Consider the following 16,512-nt stretch of genomic DNA (forward strand, 5'->3'; position numbering starts at 1 on the left):
CGTTTCCCACATCGTGACCGGGACGTTAAAATGCACTCTTTATTGGGATTAGTAACAAGCGGATTTGTTGCAATCGGATTACGAAGCGTCGCCAGCTATTATACGACCGTCAAAATGTCCGGTTTCGCACTCGGCATTTCGGAAATCGCTGCTGATCTCGGACGGGTAAAAAAACTACCCGCGCACGAATTCATTCGGTTACCCCCGCGTGATTTCAATCGAGAATACTAGATTTAAGCCGTACAAGTCCGTAAAAGCTTTAATCGTCAGCGTTCAATGACGAGCGAACCAAATGCTCTAGAAGCAGAATTTTCGAGACACGATCGTTGAGTAGCGGGCTTTTCACGCAGCACCGATATTTATACAAATTTGCTTCCGTTGCATTTAAAGATTACGCGGAGATTAGACTGCACGAAAAAAAAAAAAATAAAAAAGCGCTTGAAAGAAGAAAATGTATTTGAAAAATCCTGGAATATTAAAGAAAAACTCAGTCAATTTTATACGATAATATGTTCTCGAAACTTTTTGAAGCGAAATTTTATTCTGAAAGATTTAAAGAGTATATTATCGTATAAAATTGTCTCAAATACGGAATCATATCGTAGATGAAGTCCCGTAAATTCTGTAAATAGCCGAGCTTTAAGCTGTCGTGAATAGTACACATTTAGCGTGAATTGATGATTATCGCTGTTCTTGCGTGAATTTAGACAATTTATTCAATGTATCTCTCTCTTTTTTTTTTTCCTCTTTTCAAGCTTCCTACTTCCGTAATTAAACCCCTTTTCCAACAATTTTTAATGTAAAAATTACGTAACGATAAATGATACATTTACGTACGATATTGTTCATGCTATTCACGTCATTTATGATTACTGAAATCTTCATACTTTTAAATTAATGGTCACCTAATGAATCTTCATTAATTTACGCTCGCAGCATTCCATATAGATTACAAGATTATTAATCTGTATAATTTCATTATAACCACACCTTCGTAAGGTGTGGCTAATTTCGCATTCTCTCTTTCTCGCGTTTCTTTACGCGGTATCGCCTATCGATGTGTGCACCGTTAGACTCACCGTGATAAGAGATTCGAATTTGATTCAGTTTGTAATCTCGACAAATAGCCAGCGATCAATTTGGCAGGGACTTTTTGTATCGAACAATTGATGAAACGACGCTTCTCTAATAGTTAAGCAAAAGATGAGAGCCGGGATATTGGAAAGTTTCGCGTCGCGCGAATCTGGCGGTCGCGGGATCGATGAGACACTTTGAGCCAGATTGAAATTATTGAGCGATGGATAGAATCGCGTGAACTTGGATTAAGCGTCGCGAGTTATTTTAAGAGCGACTGTTCGAAGCGGCATTTATATCGAGATTAGAATTCTCTCAACTACCGGTACCATGGCCGGCGGCGGTGCGTGATTCCACATAACGTGCCGCGCACGATATCGGCGAGCTTTGAGTATACCGTCCGAATCATTCAATAAGGAAACAGCCGCTCGCTTCGTTATCTCGACGAGAGTGTTTTCACGGATTTATCTTAATGGACGATCGCACGTACGGATGCAAATGTGGAGCGCGGCTCAGATTTTTATCTGTAATTACAATCCGATCAAAACTCGATTTAATTCGCGCGCTATTCGAGGACACGCGATACATTTACGATGCGCCGAATTCAAGGTATCATTAACTGGATATATATCGCCTCTCTCGTCCCGCGATATCAAGATTGCATACACTTTGCAACGAAATGAGAGACTCGTTGTGCCGGCATGGTGGTATATGTGGCATTTGCACTGGACACGCTCATGTGCGTGAAAGAGATACCGATTTGCCAGACAGACACAATTGTTTACTAGTCATAACTGTAAATAATAGCAGTATTACATTAAACATGAGCATGTACATGAAGTTACGACGTTTTTATGAGTTTTTGAAAGTAACGCTTTTAATTAAAAAAAAAATTAGTAATTAAATTAAAAAGTATATAAAAGTATTCCGGGAATTTTGGAAATATGCATGCGTTAATGCAACGTTAGACTTACAAATATTCGCCGTAGCTGAGTCCATTGTCGTCCGTATTCGGCCAAGCGCTATAACAGACGACGCGAACCTCGCCGTTCATAAAGTTCTGAGTGTATGTGGTGTAGAAAAGCAGCATCGGTAGAGACAAAATTGCCCCGATGATCCAGATTATGATTGCAACGCATAACGTTGCCTTTTTCCCCATACGTGGTTTCAAAGGATTCACAATGGCCATGTACCTAAAAAAAAGTCCACATTAATCATTTAAGTCGACAGATGAAAAATTTGATTGTATGAGAACGACCTAATTACGGGGCTTGCTATTTTTCCCAGTAAATTAGATTAAATTGATTGAGGGGATAAAATATTCTAGACAAAGACGCTTAAAATACGTCATTTCATAAATATTAAAAAGAAAATAATAATATATTTAAAATTAGAGAGAGAATAAAATTTTTACGGATATGAAATCAGCAACAAAATCCATATCACTTAGAATACAAAATGCTCGCGTTATTACTTTCATTAAAATAAAATTGCGCGCAGAGAGTTGCAAGCGCAGAGGGTCTACATTGTCGGAATCTCTCAGACGTGAATTTTGTGATAAAGTCTCCGGGTGATAAGGACAGGTTGCGTCGCGGGATAATAGATAAGGCAGCGTCAGCTTTTTTCACCGAGACGAGACGAGACGAGACGAGACGAGACGAGAAGAGAAGAGACGAAAGAGGAGGCACTCTCCGCCTTGCGCAGGAAAAAAATGTGTAAAACGAGGAAGATGCGAGTAGACGCAGGACCTAACGACAATATTATAGTCGCGATAGAATAAAATCATGTTTGCGCGACTGCACGGGACAGCTCGAATTTCAAGAATCGCCGTAGGCAAGCGTGACTAATATAGATTATATCTCTCTTACTTTTTCTCTTTCTTCCTATAACCTTTATAAATATATATCCAGATATACCCATATCAGGTCAAATCGTAAAATTCGTATAACTGAAAGCGAGCAAAAATTACTGCCAAGAGAAAAGTAGAAGCTACTGGAGAAACGTGTCTTTCTGTAATTTGAGGGAACGAGAATTCATACGGAATAAGATCGATTCGGCATTTGTACGTTAAAGCGATGAATACGGCTACACTTTGTAATAGTTATACAATGACGTGAAATTACAGTGGGTAAAGATTATGCTCGCCTCCTTGTGAAATTACGGTGACCCTTTATCGAATTTATCGAGACTGACTCGATTGTTACGTTTTGACAACAATACTTGATCTCGGTTACCAAGTCTCTCAGGATATAAGGTCGCGTAACATTATATAACGTTAAGAGAGATTGCGCGGTAAGTTAGATTCCTTAAGGTTCGGCGCAAGCATGCCCGCAAGCGGTCGAAATGTGAGAAGAACGGATAATGAAGACGATAATGATGAGAGATTTAAACTTACGGTTACGCGAGCCCTCGCATAAATTGGTCTCAATAATAACGTATCAAATGTTGAATAGATTTTAATCCGATTTTAAGGTGGAGCGAAAAAAACGTTGAAATATTGAAACGGATCTCTTTATAATTTCGGGTAAATTCTAGGCAGGCTTTTCCTCCTGACTGCGCATTAATGCGACTCGTGAAGAGAATAATACATTTATGAGTCGTCGTGGCTGCATAAGCGACGTGTGCAAGATGAGAAGGTTTCGCTTACGTGAATAAAGCAAGATGATAGTTAAATTAACGGACAAAGAAACTATTTTTTTTTCTTATTTTTTGGTCTCTCTATGACCTATTTCGACAGCTATTCGTTTAGAAGCCACGTTTCTAACGGCGGATATTACAAAGACAAACACGTTTACACCGGAGATGACGTTCCAAGCGCATTTACGATGCTTACAGTCGTAAAGATCGTAATATCGATAATAAAATTTTTCCTCTTAGTACGAGGTGAGCCGAGCACGCGTTCCACCTTTTTGTTCTTTCGATGTTTTAGAAGCGCAAAAGCTGGGCACGGATTATTGTTCCTTCGAATGGAGTTTCAGTCTTTCGCGGAAAGATCTGATCGGATCCGAGTTTGATCTTGCCTTGAAAGCAGCGCCGAGTGTTTTTCGTTTTGAGCTACCGTACATACATCCGACGTTTCAATTCCTCTATTCTATTCTCAAAGATAAAGTTCCGAACGAAGTTCGTCCCTTAGTTCGATCGCATTTCTCTCGCCACGTCACTTCTTCCTCCCTTGCCGCTTTCCGTTCCTATTGTTCTTCCTTTGCCTCCGCGATTTCACAGACTATCTTGCGCTCACAACTTTATGCCATACTGGCGTGCGAAGGTCTGAAAATGTCTTTCAAATAAAATATATTTCCCCGCGAGAGAAATAATAATGATAAAACGTCATTTCGTGAAATATTGCGTCCATTTAACCTCTCCTCCATTCGTAATTTTGGTTTCTCGGAAATGTGTTAGCCTTTTACTGTTCGACAGAAATAAAATATTGATTTCTCGAAGCGATAGAATTTCATCTTGAAAGTGTTTGAAATTCTCGTCAAATTTTTAAAACGCGATAGTGACGTCTTTTGCATAGGAAAATTCATCTCGACCTCAAACATGCATTGTTTCGCTTCGAGGTAGATAGGTGCATACGTGCAGCAGACAGTTGCATTTCGCAGGATCAAGGCTTTTACCTAAAGTGAAAGAGAGAGATGTATATAGATAGGGGAAGAAGAAGAAGAGCCTGGAGCAGAGTCTCTCTATGAACTCGAGCTTCTAGTGTGGAATAATCATTAAACATCAAGGAAATATTCTTGACGTTTCTCCCATGCTTTTTGCCCTCACTCCCCCCTTCTTCTCCCCTTTCGTAGATGTTAATCCAGAGATGAACATTAAGATGTGCTTGTATATGTGCATAGATACTTATATGTACACGCATTCCGAATTCGAGATTCTCGGGATTTTCGCGCTCAGGTTTCTACAACGAAGACTTCCATTTAATCGTGATTTAACTCTGAGCTAATATCAATATTTTAATCTAAAGATAAAATAGACGTTATTACGGTATAACTGAATTCCTGAGATGACAGCGTTCCTACCACTAAAAATTTTATTCCACGCTATTTATTTTTAACGATTTTAAATTAAAGTCCAGTTTCGATATGCACTCGTACATTTACAAGCGCAAACGCAACATTGGAAAGCTCGTTGGCATTTTAATACGAAAGCAAGTAATTGCGACCGATGAGAAAAGTCGCGTTAGAACGCTGCTTTTTTGTTATCTTTCAAGCATTAACTTGTAACGCGTGTACGAACATAACTGGAGATTAACCGGGATTTTTAAAGGCAGATGGACGAAGAAGTAACTGTTTTGAGCAAATAAAATTTTTAAATACTTTACTTTTTATAAATTACTCACTGAAAAGTTGGACTGTAACATGGCTATGCTGTGTGCAGATGATTTTAATGCTTTTAGCTGCCAACCTGTTTCGCATTCCCTTCGAGTAAAATGGCTTTTTTTAGTTTTTGCAAAGCCCCATACCTCTTTCGGTACAACGACACAGTCATCATCTACTTGAGAATAAGGATTGTGGAAAGTCTTGACCTCCTTGCGGTCGATCTATACATTTACTCGTACTATTTTCAATCCATTATACTTTTCCGGGTACTTCCGTAACAAATTTTAGGTTCTTTAATCCATACAGAATTTCGTATACGTAGAATGTATCTGAAAAATAAAGTCCAGATATTTTTATGCACAATTTAAATAAAAATATACATATTAATAATTTTATTTTATTTTTTTTCTATTTTTTTTTTTCTTTTTTGAAATATATATTCAAATATCATACGTTATAAAATATTTTACTACAAAATAAATATTTAAATCTTCTAGAGTAAGTGATAATTTTTTATTTATTCATTTATTTTGTAAAATATTTTTTATTTGACCGGCATACTCTGCGATTTTTATTTATTTCAAATTGCTATTCAAAATTGTAAATTCATAGAAATTTACATGATAAGTTAAGTCAGATTAAATCGATGCATACTTTGATGAATAAAGATACTTTAACGACAATGCGAATCTGTTTCGTATATTAAACTCATCTCATCATTCTGTAAGATGATGTGTGACTGTTCCCCGTACGTTAATACACCGTGTGAGTGTAGAGGTATTGTAATAGATGTACGTTAGTCAAGTCGTTAGATGCGACTGGTCATTTCATATTTGTGCGAAAGTTGGACGTCCCGTGATTGGACGCTTGAGTTACTGAGTTGTGTGAGTGCATGTATGAGCGGAGAGAAAGCAAAAAGTCGAGAGCAGACATATTCAGAGACAAAGCATAAGCGTATTAAACGATGCGATTTATTAATAGTTTATTTGGTCCCGACATTAATTAAAAGTGCTTCTTTCAAATCAATCCGCACTTTTTCAGTCTCGTGGAAGCATTCTCGAATGCAGAGGCGACAAAAAATGTACCTTCGCGAGACGCCTCGCGCTCGCCAAGCCTACTCACCTACTGTTTCCATTTTTTAGTTAGTTCTTACAAATGTGCCGAGCTCGGCAATTAGAACTCGATCCGCACGGACTCGATTAAGTTAGGTTCCTGTCCACGACAGCGTGTTATCTTTGTCCGCGGATAAAGAGTATCGAAAGAGAATGCGGAGGCGACGTCGTCTAATTAGAAAACGAACGATTACCTTCTGTATTCCAGTGCCTTTCCACTGGTTGCTTTGTCTTGTACGTCGAAGTCACTCGCGAACTTGGATTAACACGTCGGGCGTAACGTACGAAACTTTCGTCGCGTCCAGTACTCGCAGCTATAGTATATTCCGCTTGTCGTACTTGAAACCAGATATGGCGTTTGCTGCGATGACGGCGGCTAGCGTAATTCGTGACTTCCTCCGTCTTCATCCCTTCCCTCGGCCGCCGAGAACGCGGAACATAGTAACAGTGATGGGAATCGGGCCGGAATTTTCACGCGTGCGCGTTGAAAATAAATCTCAATGTAGTAGCTACTACTACTACTGAAAAAATGTATCGGTGATGATTCATGCATAATGTATTCTAATAATAAAAAAGCTATTAAGAAACGTAGAATTAGAGGGACCACCACTGATACATTTTTTCAGTAATAGTAGCTACATTGAGATTCATTTTCAACGCGCATGCGCGAAAATTCCGTGTAGAGCGCCGATCCTTCCCCCTCAGTCCTCGGTTACCGGTGCTACGGGAAGCATCTATGCGCGCGCTCCGTGTGATATTCGGCGGACGCACAACGCGACAAGGTTACGTACGCTAGCGCCATCACCGCGGCCGACGCCATATCTGTCCTTCGGGGTGCACCAGGTGTACTACACTCGCGAGTGACGCCTACATCGCGTTCGATATATCGAAACTAACTTCACTCGCGAGTCAGCCATTTCCTTCTCAACCAGGGCGTTAGTTTTCGATCATAGCGGCTGCACCTCGATCGCCTTCTTCGTCGCGGTCGAGTTTCTCGTTCCGTTTACGAGATACGTGACTCTTGGACTCGGTGAAAGTCAAGGACACGCGAAACATTCGGTCTAAATTACGTGCTCGACGTATCGTGAACCCGCTCCACTTGCCGCTGATGCAGCTTGCACCGTGCTGCAGGTTTTCGGCGTCGCTTATTCCGCGGACGAGAGTGGATCGTGACGCGGTGACGCTTTAGTTGTTTTGCTCGTCGCATCACGTCGCAACCGGTCGAGATTGAGGACGATTCTAGCAAAGACTCGCCGGAAAAAAGCAACGCTACGAACAGTGTGAGTGTAGATTCGGACAAGGACTCGTTCGCCGTGCTTCTTATCGTTAGTTTTAATCGTCAAACATCGTCGCGATAATTCTCCGTCACTCATTCGGTCGGTCGTTTGTCAAGCGAGGGTGTTCGTAATAGTGATACATAAATAGAACAATCAGGGTGATAGGATAAAGTGAAGAAAAAGCTGCAGTATGTCGAGATAATTCAGTCCCACGGAAGGAAGGAAGGACGGACGGAAAGGAGGGAGAAAGGACGGCAGTTGTCGGCAAGTTACTTTTTCTTATCGTTGGCGTCTCGTCAAATAAAATGCGATCCCAATTTTAGTACACGGTTTAACCTAAAAAAGCCTTTTCGATTTTTTTTTCTGTAATATATTTATAACCGTCTAAAACAATTTCTTTTAAGAGTTTGAGAGATACGTGAAAACTTTAACGAGCAAATAAGTAACTGCGAAATTAATGCGACCTCGCGCATTCCGCGTGTACATACATACCGCTTGAAATTTTGCAATTTCAACGTAACTCCAGAGATAAGTTACGAAACACGATTTGCATTTTCGTTTTTACTTCGGCGTTTGAGACGTGACACGTGTAAATCTGTCAAAGGGACTTCTTTCCGGGCGAAGATGTTCCTCAAATGTGATTTGAAATGCAAATCGACTGTAAGTGAAGAGTATGAATTCTCAACTAGATATTTCCGGGTGTATTTTTTCCTCTCTTTTTTTTATTTTTAAAGACGTGTGCTAAATTACAACATCCGAGGGTCATATACATATTATAATTTGTCGAAAAGAAGTCACAAACATATTATTAATATTAAACGAAACATATATTCCGAGATATTTCCGAGTCTTTTCGCAAATCTCGCAATTATACCTTTCGCAGTCTGCTACAGTTAAACATCCCGCGGCTCAAGTACAATCTAATTGATTTAAACGTGATTTACATTACATGCAGCGTTAAATTTTGCCTTATTAGATTTGCGCTTCACTAATCACCCATTATTCTCGCTGACGGCGCGGCGTTTTCTTGCAACGTGATCATGAATTACGTTTTACAGTGGTTCGTAATCCCACGGCTGCTCGCGACTGCCTCGCCGATGCAATGCATATTTTATCAAGCCACGTCACGTGCCTGACGTTGAATCCCTCGTTACGTCGTACCGTAATCCGTCGCGATAAACATTTCTCTCGGCCGAGCCCAACTGACCGACGTAGATTAACTCGCGGAGAACGCCCGGGTTAAGTTATCGATTTTTGCATTTCGCGGTTGCCCGCCGATCTTCTTGCCGCTTTCCCTCAAATCGTTTCCTCCCCGCGTTCGCTCGCGCCCTACGCCTCGTATCCCTTCTTTTGTTCTCGCTTTTAAACTTTTCAATTTTAATTCCCAACCGCAAATCGCATTATAATTTAATATCGCAGCCCGTAAAGTAATTATCAACGATATTGCACGGCGCGCTTTATTCGCGAGCCACCGAACCGCCGTTCAGAAAATCATTCAACGCGTCATCGACAATGCGATAGCTCTCGCTCTCGTCCTGGGATTATTATTATTATTATTATTGGCGAAGGGAGGACGTTGATCGACGACGCGATTCACCGCCGCTATCGGCCACTATCGGACCGGGGTCGGCACCGTTGACGTCCTCGGCGTTGACGCGCGTTGTAATAGCCTCCGCAATTGTAGTCCGCGCTGACATTCGACGACCTGGCGGCGTTCCAGAACGCCCGGTACCGGCACCGAAACAGTTTGCCAGCCGAACCGACAGCTTCCTCAGCGTACGTTTCAGAACGTCCCTCCCCCCTTCGTTATCCCGCTCGCGGACCGCGAGATCGTAGCTCGCTTTGTAACTCACGTTCGGATCAGCCTTTTGATTCGGGTTACTATAGTCGGCGGATAGGCGCTGCTGACGGACTGTACACAGAGGGGTTGGATCGCGGTGACGCTAAAGGTGGCCAGAGGGTATCACTCGGCCATGGTCGGATGCGCGTCCAGGAAATTGACGCTCGCGTCTCCGTTTACATTCGACGCCCGACGTCGACGCGATTACGATACGGTGGGGCTTGCGCTTTTTTTGCATGGCCTCAAGTCGAACGCGCGACTCTCTCTTACGTCGGTCAACTGCGAGATTACGCGAACAGATAATACGCAGCGCTTAATTCGCCGCTCTCGCTGATCGACGGTTCGAGTCGGCATTCTCTTTAAGACGAGGCACTTCATCTCGTCTCCAATTTTCCTGCGCTCCCCGAGATCGATCGATCCTTCCTCTCTCCGTCGACGACATTGGAATTCTAATCAGCCTTCCAATTGGTAGAATAACGCCTTTGGTATTTTGATTAAAGTTCGCGTTGCGCATTTCTACTTGCATCCCATTTCTTGTATATTTATGTATGTGGAATTTCCAGACGGTATTCTATTACCGTTTATTAAATGATATATTTTCTTTCTGTTACAGAATCGACGCAGCTGTCAACGAGTGTCGTTACCGCCGATAATTATTAATTACACGAACCACGGCGGGTTCGTCGGCCGTTCCGAGACTTCCGTGTAGTATTCGGGCGTGATTTTTTTCGTACGACTTAATTTTAAACGCGAGTGCCGAACATGAAACGCGCCGATAATTTTCGCGATTGTAACTTCACCCGGGCGCGTTCGCGAGTTTCCAGGGCGCGGAAGGATGGCTCGTCACGTCCCCTCTGAGAGGAGGAGCAGGCCTCGGATAGGTATCCTGCATCGGCGGAGCAACTCTTAGGTGAGCATAAATTTCTTTTATAAAATCTTTATTAAATAAAGACATTAATTTTTTTTTTTAATATATGTCAAAAAATATGATATATTTTTTATGTTACAGCCACCGGCCGAATTCAACAACTCCGCTGACGCTCATGCAGTTCGGTGAGTCGCATGGTTTTTTCTAGTATAATGTAAATTCTGCATGCCATCAGTTGAATGAAAAATTAATAGCGCGTTTGTTATGTAAGTTAGTTATTTCTTTCCAAGTTCAGTTCAATCTAAGGTTAATTGTCAAAAATTTGTCAGCAGTCTCGGTTAATTGTCGATTAGATAATCGTAGAAGATATACCGATCGTCGACGTTCAATCGTACGCGTTCACGCTTTTCGATGAGTTTGTCGCGATTAATCGCGAATGGAACGCGATCAAGGTTTTCTTTCCAATCTCTTTGACTCTTTCGCCAATCTATTGAGCGTTATTAAAGTTGTCTCGGAGACAAATCAGTGAAATAAGTTGTTTTAGATTGTTTAGCCGCCGCAACAGGTTGTGCGACTCAACAGGTTCGGTCGCCTTGGAGAGTCTGCTCAGACACTAGCGATGCGTAGTCTGCGTCGGGTTTCGTTTAATTTGATTTTCCACTTGAAGATCAGGTGCAGACGTCTCGAAATCTCTGCTCAAAGTCCTCGTACGCGGTCTCAGAAAAATCTGCTCCTCGATATAAACAACACTTGACTCAAGCTCGGTCCTTGTAGCTTATTTCGCAAAAGATTTTCCGTAGCGCAAACTATTTCGCCAAGTTCGTACTCCGAGATCGCTATTCCCGCTGGCGTTACGCCGAACGTTAACGGTTTGCGTAGCAATTCGTTCACGTCGAATGGCAAAATGTACCGTGTCGTTTCCAAAACCGTATCGATGACGTGTGCGCGGCGTTTTAACTGACGTCGACGACATTTACGTTGCGGTCGGCAGCATTTGCGTGTTGATCGGTGCCGCGAGGCTGCCGATGCAGCCTCTTTAACCGGAGGTTTCTCCGGAAGTTTTGTTTCCGGACGGATGACTGACGTGGAGACGAATCGTTGCGCGGCTCGCGGTTATAACAGAAATAACAATTGGCGATTCAAGGTGGTATTGGCATTCGCGTTGGCAGCCGCGGATTGTGTCCGACGGCGAAATCGACATCGGCGGTTCCGATTTTAAATTCGCCTTTCCGCCCGCGCGTCGGTCCGCGTTTTCCCGTCAATTTTATCGGCCGCTATTCTCCGTCAGGCCAGAAAAGCGATACCGGCGATCCGAATATTCGCCCAATTTCTCCGCGAGTTCTCCCGCGGCTTCTGCCTGAGAAGTGCAGCCGGGCCGAGTGATCCATTCCTGACGTTTGATTGAACCGCGAGCTGCATGTTCTCGCGAAACAATGATATTCCAGTCACGTTCGCTATTATGATGGGTATCGAAGGTAATATTCGCGTTCGTATTACGAATACTATTTTGTGAATAACGATTTTATCGAACAATTCCGCATTCCTCGTGGGCGAAGATGACGAGCGGTGGAATTTTCATGTTTTTAAATTGTCCCTCGCGTTGTTATACTCGATGTATTTGTCGCTGCCCATTGCTCGCCGAATCGCGTCGATCCGAATCTCTGCGCTCGATCAAAGCTCCTCGCGTTTAAACCAGGCTTTTTTTTTTTTTTACATTTTTTTTTATCGCGTCTTTGGCTGCGCGCTGATCTTCGTTTTCGTATTATTCACGAAGAAGCTTTTAAAGAGGTTGAAACATCGCTTCGTTACTCAGATACGTCGTCGATTCTCAGAGAATCTCTTTCTCCGAACTCGTTTCAGTCCTTTCTTTGCGTCTGTTGCAAAATGGTTTTATTATTAAACGATTTAATATCATTTTAGTTTGCGCGGTAACGGAATCCAGCCACGTTTCCTCTTCTCTAGAGAGCTTTATTCGATTCTTCAGCCACGTTGTAAGCATCGTGTAACCGTCTCTCGGCTAAAATTGAGCATTTATCCCGGTGAGAAATGATCGATCGGATGTACGTCGAATTGATTCTGTTCCGTGCAGTCGCTCGCCGTCGAAGTCGACGTCAATTCGAAATTTTTCTGACCGTCGTTGCCAGCGTGGCCTTGGTGATAAATCTCGAGGGAAATATCCGGTCGGGATTTCATAGTCTAATCCAAAGAGAGAGCGTCAAAAATCGATCGGTTCACCCGCGAGTTCTTATACGCGTGGAAAAATATATCGCGCGATAGCGCGGACTCGAGGGAATTAATTAGTAAACTCGTCGGTCTGTTCCGCGTTTCAACGCTCGCGGATAGAATAACTTTTCGTTAACGGAACAATCCGGGAACGAGAAGACTGGCATTCTCACGCAATCCGGTACCGGATCGCCGAGTACATTTTACCATTGTCTACGCGTCGCGATAATGCCTTTAGTACGAGCAAAACGGCGCGCCGCGGGATAAACTTGTTGATTATCAATGCATGAAAGCGCGTTTCTCAACCAAGTTTCGAAAGCCACTTAGGAGAGTTCGCTAGATCAAGCCCGATAGTTATTAGATACCGTCAGTTCGATAGCGTTTATAACTAAATGAATGCGATGGGTGAATTGAAATGAATTGAAATTTGTTGACCGGACCCGATGCGGATTATATTCTCCGGCGGAATAAATCAGTCGCGCGGAGGTTATTATGATTTGTACTTTCGATTAAGAAGTTTCTTTCTTAAAGCTACAATGTTTTATCGATCGTCACTTTGTTAGACCGGGCACCGGGATGGTCGTTAGTAATGATCGTTAAAGTTGAGGACGACGCTACTCGTTAGTCCGCAAACTCCCTCGTTCTTTCGTGCGAGACTAGATTTCGCTGCAGACTTTTGTCGTTTAAAGCGACTCGGATTGCCGTAATCGATCCGCGTACCGGTGATAATCCCCGCGAAGCAAGACTCGCGCTTCGATCGTTCGGGGAAATTGAATCGCGGCCCCGTCGTCGTTGCGATAGGAAAAGAAGGCCCGGGTGGTCAAATTCCTTGGACGGAATCGAGCACGATTGCACTCGACGTCTCTTCCACGTCGTTCGATAACGGCCGTCAAGTCCGAACGTCGCTCGACATCTCTGTCTTCGGCATATAACCGCCATCGAGCCCCGAGCTTGACCTTTCGAACGCGAATTTAATTCACGAATTTGATCAGGAAAAAAAAAAAAAAAAAAAAAAAAAAGGCATTGCCGAATTCGCGATGACTGCTCCACTCGTATAAACGCGTACAACGTGTGTATGTATTACTCGTATCTGGTTCGGCGATCGTTGACTAAATTTCCGTTTGAGAGAAGTGCCGGGATATATTTTTAGATATCATCGAGTTTTCACTCTACGCGTAGCAGCATTTGCAATCGCGCGTCGCGTACTTATTCGTAAGTGAACTAGATTGTAGCCACGTCCGTAAATTGTTCACTCGAACGTTGATCGCCGCCGTGGTTTGAAACAGGCGTGCCGCTACCGACTATCAAGGATATAGTCGTGCTGAAAACATGGGCTTGTGCGCTGAATTCGCCATCGATCACCTTGCTCTAATTTAAAGACGAAACTTTTGAATAATTCACTTTATTTATCCTTTTTATTTTTTACCCTAATTTATTCACTCTGTTTGTCAATCAAGTTTGCCGGTTAAACGACAATCTCTCCTATTAATAGCGCGGACGGTTAATCAATAACGATAATTAATAGAATTTAAGGACTAATAGAGTTTATAAAGTTAATGAAATGGATAGAATGTTACGTCTCTCTAATGGAATTTAAGATTGGCAACTGATAGGATTTTATCGAGGCTACGGGATATAGGCAACAGATGCAGCCGACGATCGGAAATCGGCCACCGTCAATTTATACTCTCCGCCGAGCATGGAGCAATCTGCCACGCGTCACCAATAAGCACCACTTTTACCGATGCACCGACGACGGTATTAGCCGCGCTACATTTCGGACTTTAATCGAGTCTTTTTCATCGACCCTCGGATGCATCACCCGGGCGATCCCCGGAGCGATATTTCAGGATTTATTTACTTTCTTTATCGAGATGCTTTCCCACCGTTTCTCGCAAACGTCCCGCCGCGACCGATCCACGGACTGCCGTTTATGTTTTTATTACGCGTCATCGAGCTCTCGTTGAATTTCTAATACGAAGGGAACAGGTATATATATATATATATATATATACCTGTGTGTGTATGTTCTCCTCGGGCTTCGCGTTTCTTATTTTATCGCTTGGCGAAGCAACCCTCTCCGGGGGCTCCGTTTACAAGTACGACTCGGCGATAGCGCCGGCATTCTTTCGACATGGCTCTCTCATTTGAATTGGTATCGGAAGCACGTACGTGACATACCGCGCAAGGAGCTAACTGCTCCCCGTCCTCAACGTCATGCCGCGTGAGTTTTCTATGCACGAATAATGGATGCCAAACATACGCAGGAACGCAATAATGACGTCAACATCGCGAAATGCATAGGCTTCAAACGCGAGTAACATCCTACGTTCAGCAGCTTCCTAGAATTGTAGAGTATTGTCAAATAACAGAAGTCTCTATTTCTAAATGCAAAGCCGGTGAAATAATACATCGCTACCTCTTCTCGCTTGTCTCTTTGATGTGAAATCTCTTTAAAAATGCAATTACGTTGTATGCAAACCGGTTGTATTCATTATGCGTTACTGCAGTAGCGGGGTATGTTTGCCGTAACATTTACCGACACCTTGAACCTCGCTGTCGAGTTATTACGTCACGATATTAATCTTTAACCCTTCAGTGGGCGCGTCGGCATTTGAAACGTAAGAGACCCGCGTGTAGGGTGTCGAAAATGCTAGAGAGCGAAATTTCTCATCGTGGCAAATTTTAATTTAAAAATTAGGGTGTTCCCCGTTAATTCGACGAGTCAATATAACGTAATCGATCCTGAATAAACGTTCGGCGATGAATATTTCAATATCGCTGCCTTCCGTTACGTAACACGGATACGCTCTTGTTCGTAAAACGTGTGGGTAAGCGTGGGTGGTATTTTTCCCCGTGGAAAATTGAACGCCAGCGCGTTTTAACGGGATAAGACGGTTTCGGGGGCGCGCGCGCGAAAGAAGTGCAACCGACGATGAAAAGATACGAGCGAAAGGGAAGTACAAAAGGAGGAGAAAGCTCTTCTCGAATAAGGAGAAGAATCTTAAGTATTTTCCCGATGATAACAATCTTTTCGGATAAATATCGAACGGGAGAAGTCTTTCCGATACTTTTGCCGGCGAGTCGACGAATTGTACGGTGGAAAAGATTCGTTCACCGGTGGCGCAACCGAAACGAAAATAATCTCAACAATTCAATTCCGGGCTCGGCTGAAAAGCCGGGGGAAAACTGTGTTTTGAAACGGGCGGAATGTCAGATAAACCTATTATTTACGAAAATGGAAAATAATGTTGCGCGGAAAGATTCAGCTAGCCAAATTACGTGCCGTGGGTTATTCGCAATTTTCCTCGGCGTGCAATCGTACTTTAATGCGTCCCGTTGCGATCCGGCTAGGGCTCTTAAATTCCCAATTAGGCAAAAAGACGTGGCAATTATTCGCGATTAATATTTCAATCGTTAATGCGACCTGCGACGAAGCAGGACGTTTCTCCGTCTCTCGCGTGAGGGCACCCGGCATTAACCGCAGAAACCTAATTAGTATCAAGGCCAATTTCGTTTCGCGTTCCGTGCAATCTCTAACTTTCTTCAGCCGATTATGTTTATTGGAATTTCCCGCTAATTATCATGGCGATTACGTCGTTTCCAGTCTGATCGTTTTCTCGAAAAGGCGGCGCCCTCCGTTCGCTTATACTCGGATATAGAATATTTCAAAGTAACGATACAAATGATTCTTTACTTCGCGCCGCGGTGATTATCTATCCCCTTTCTTTCTTTTCCCACGCGGATAGGAGGAGACTTTTGCCAAGCCTCTTTTTCTCACGATTACGGGCGGCGA

At 43.0% G+C, this 16,512-nt stretch overlaps 1 protein-coding gene across 4 annotated transcripts in view; it reads right to left on the reverse strand.

The window, feature by feature from the left end:
* Positions 1-16,512, reverse strand: part of LOC139110229 (tachykinin-like peptides receptor 99D) — a 35,719-nt gene that overhangs the window by 13,778 nt on the left and 5,429 nt on the right. For all 4 annotated transcript variants that reach the window (XM_070670107.1, XM_070670018.1, XM_070669940.1 and 1 more), the window contains one exon: positions 2,049-2,267. In XM_070670107.1, the coding sequence (XP_070526208.1) occupies positions 2,049-2,267 (219 nt within the window). The remainder of the gene's footprint in view (positions 1-2,048; positions 2,268-16,512) is intronic.

This window comes from Cardiocondyla obscurior, linkage group LG01 (assembly GCF_019399895.1).
Source record: "Cardiocondyla obscurior isolate alpha-2009 linkage group LG01, Cobs3.1, whole genome shotgun sequence".
In the NCBI taxonomy this organism is placed as follows: Eukaryota; Metazoa; Arthropoda; class Insecta; order Hymenoptera; family Formicidae; genus Cardiocondyla; species Cardiocondyla obscurior.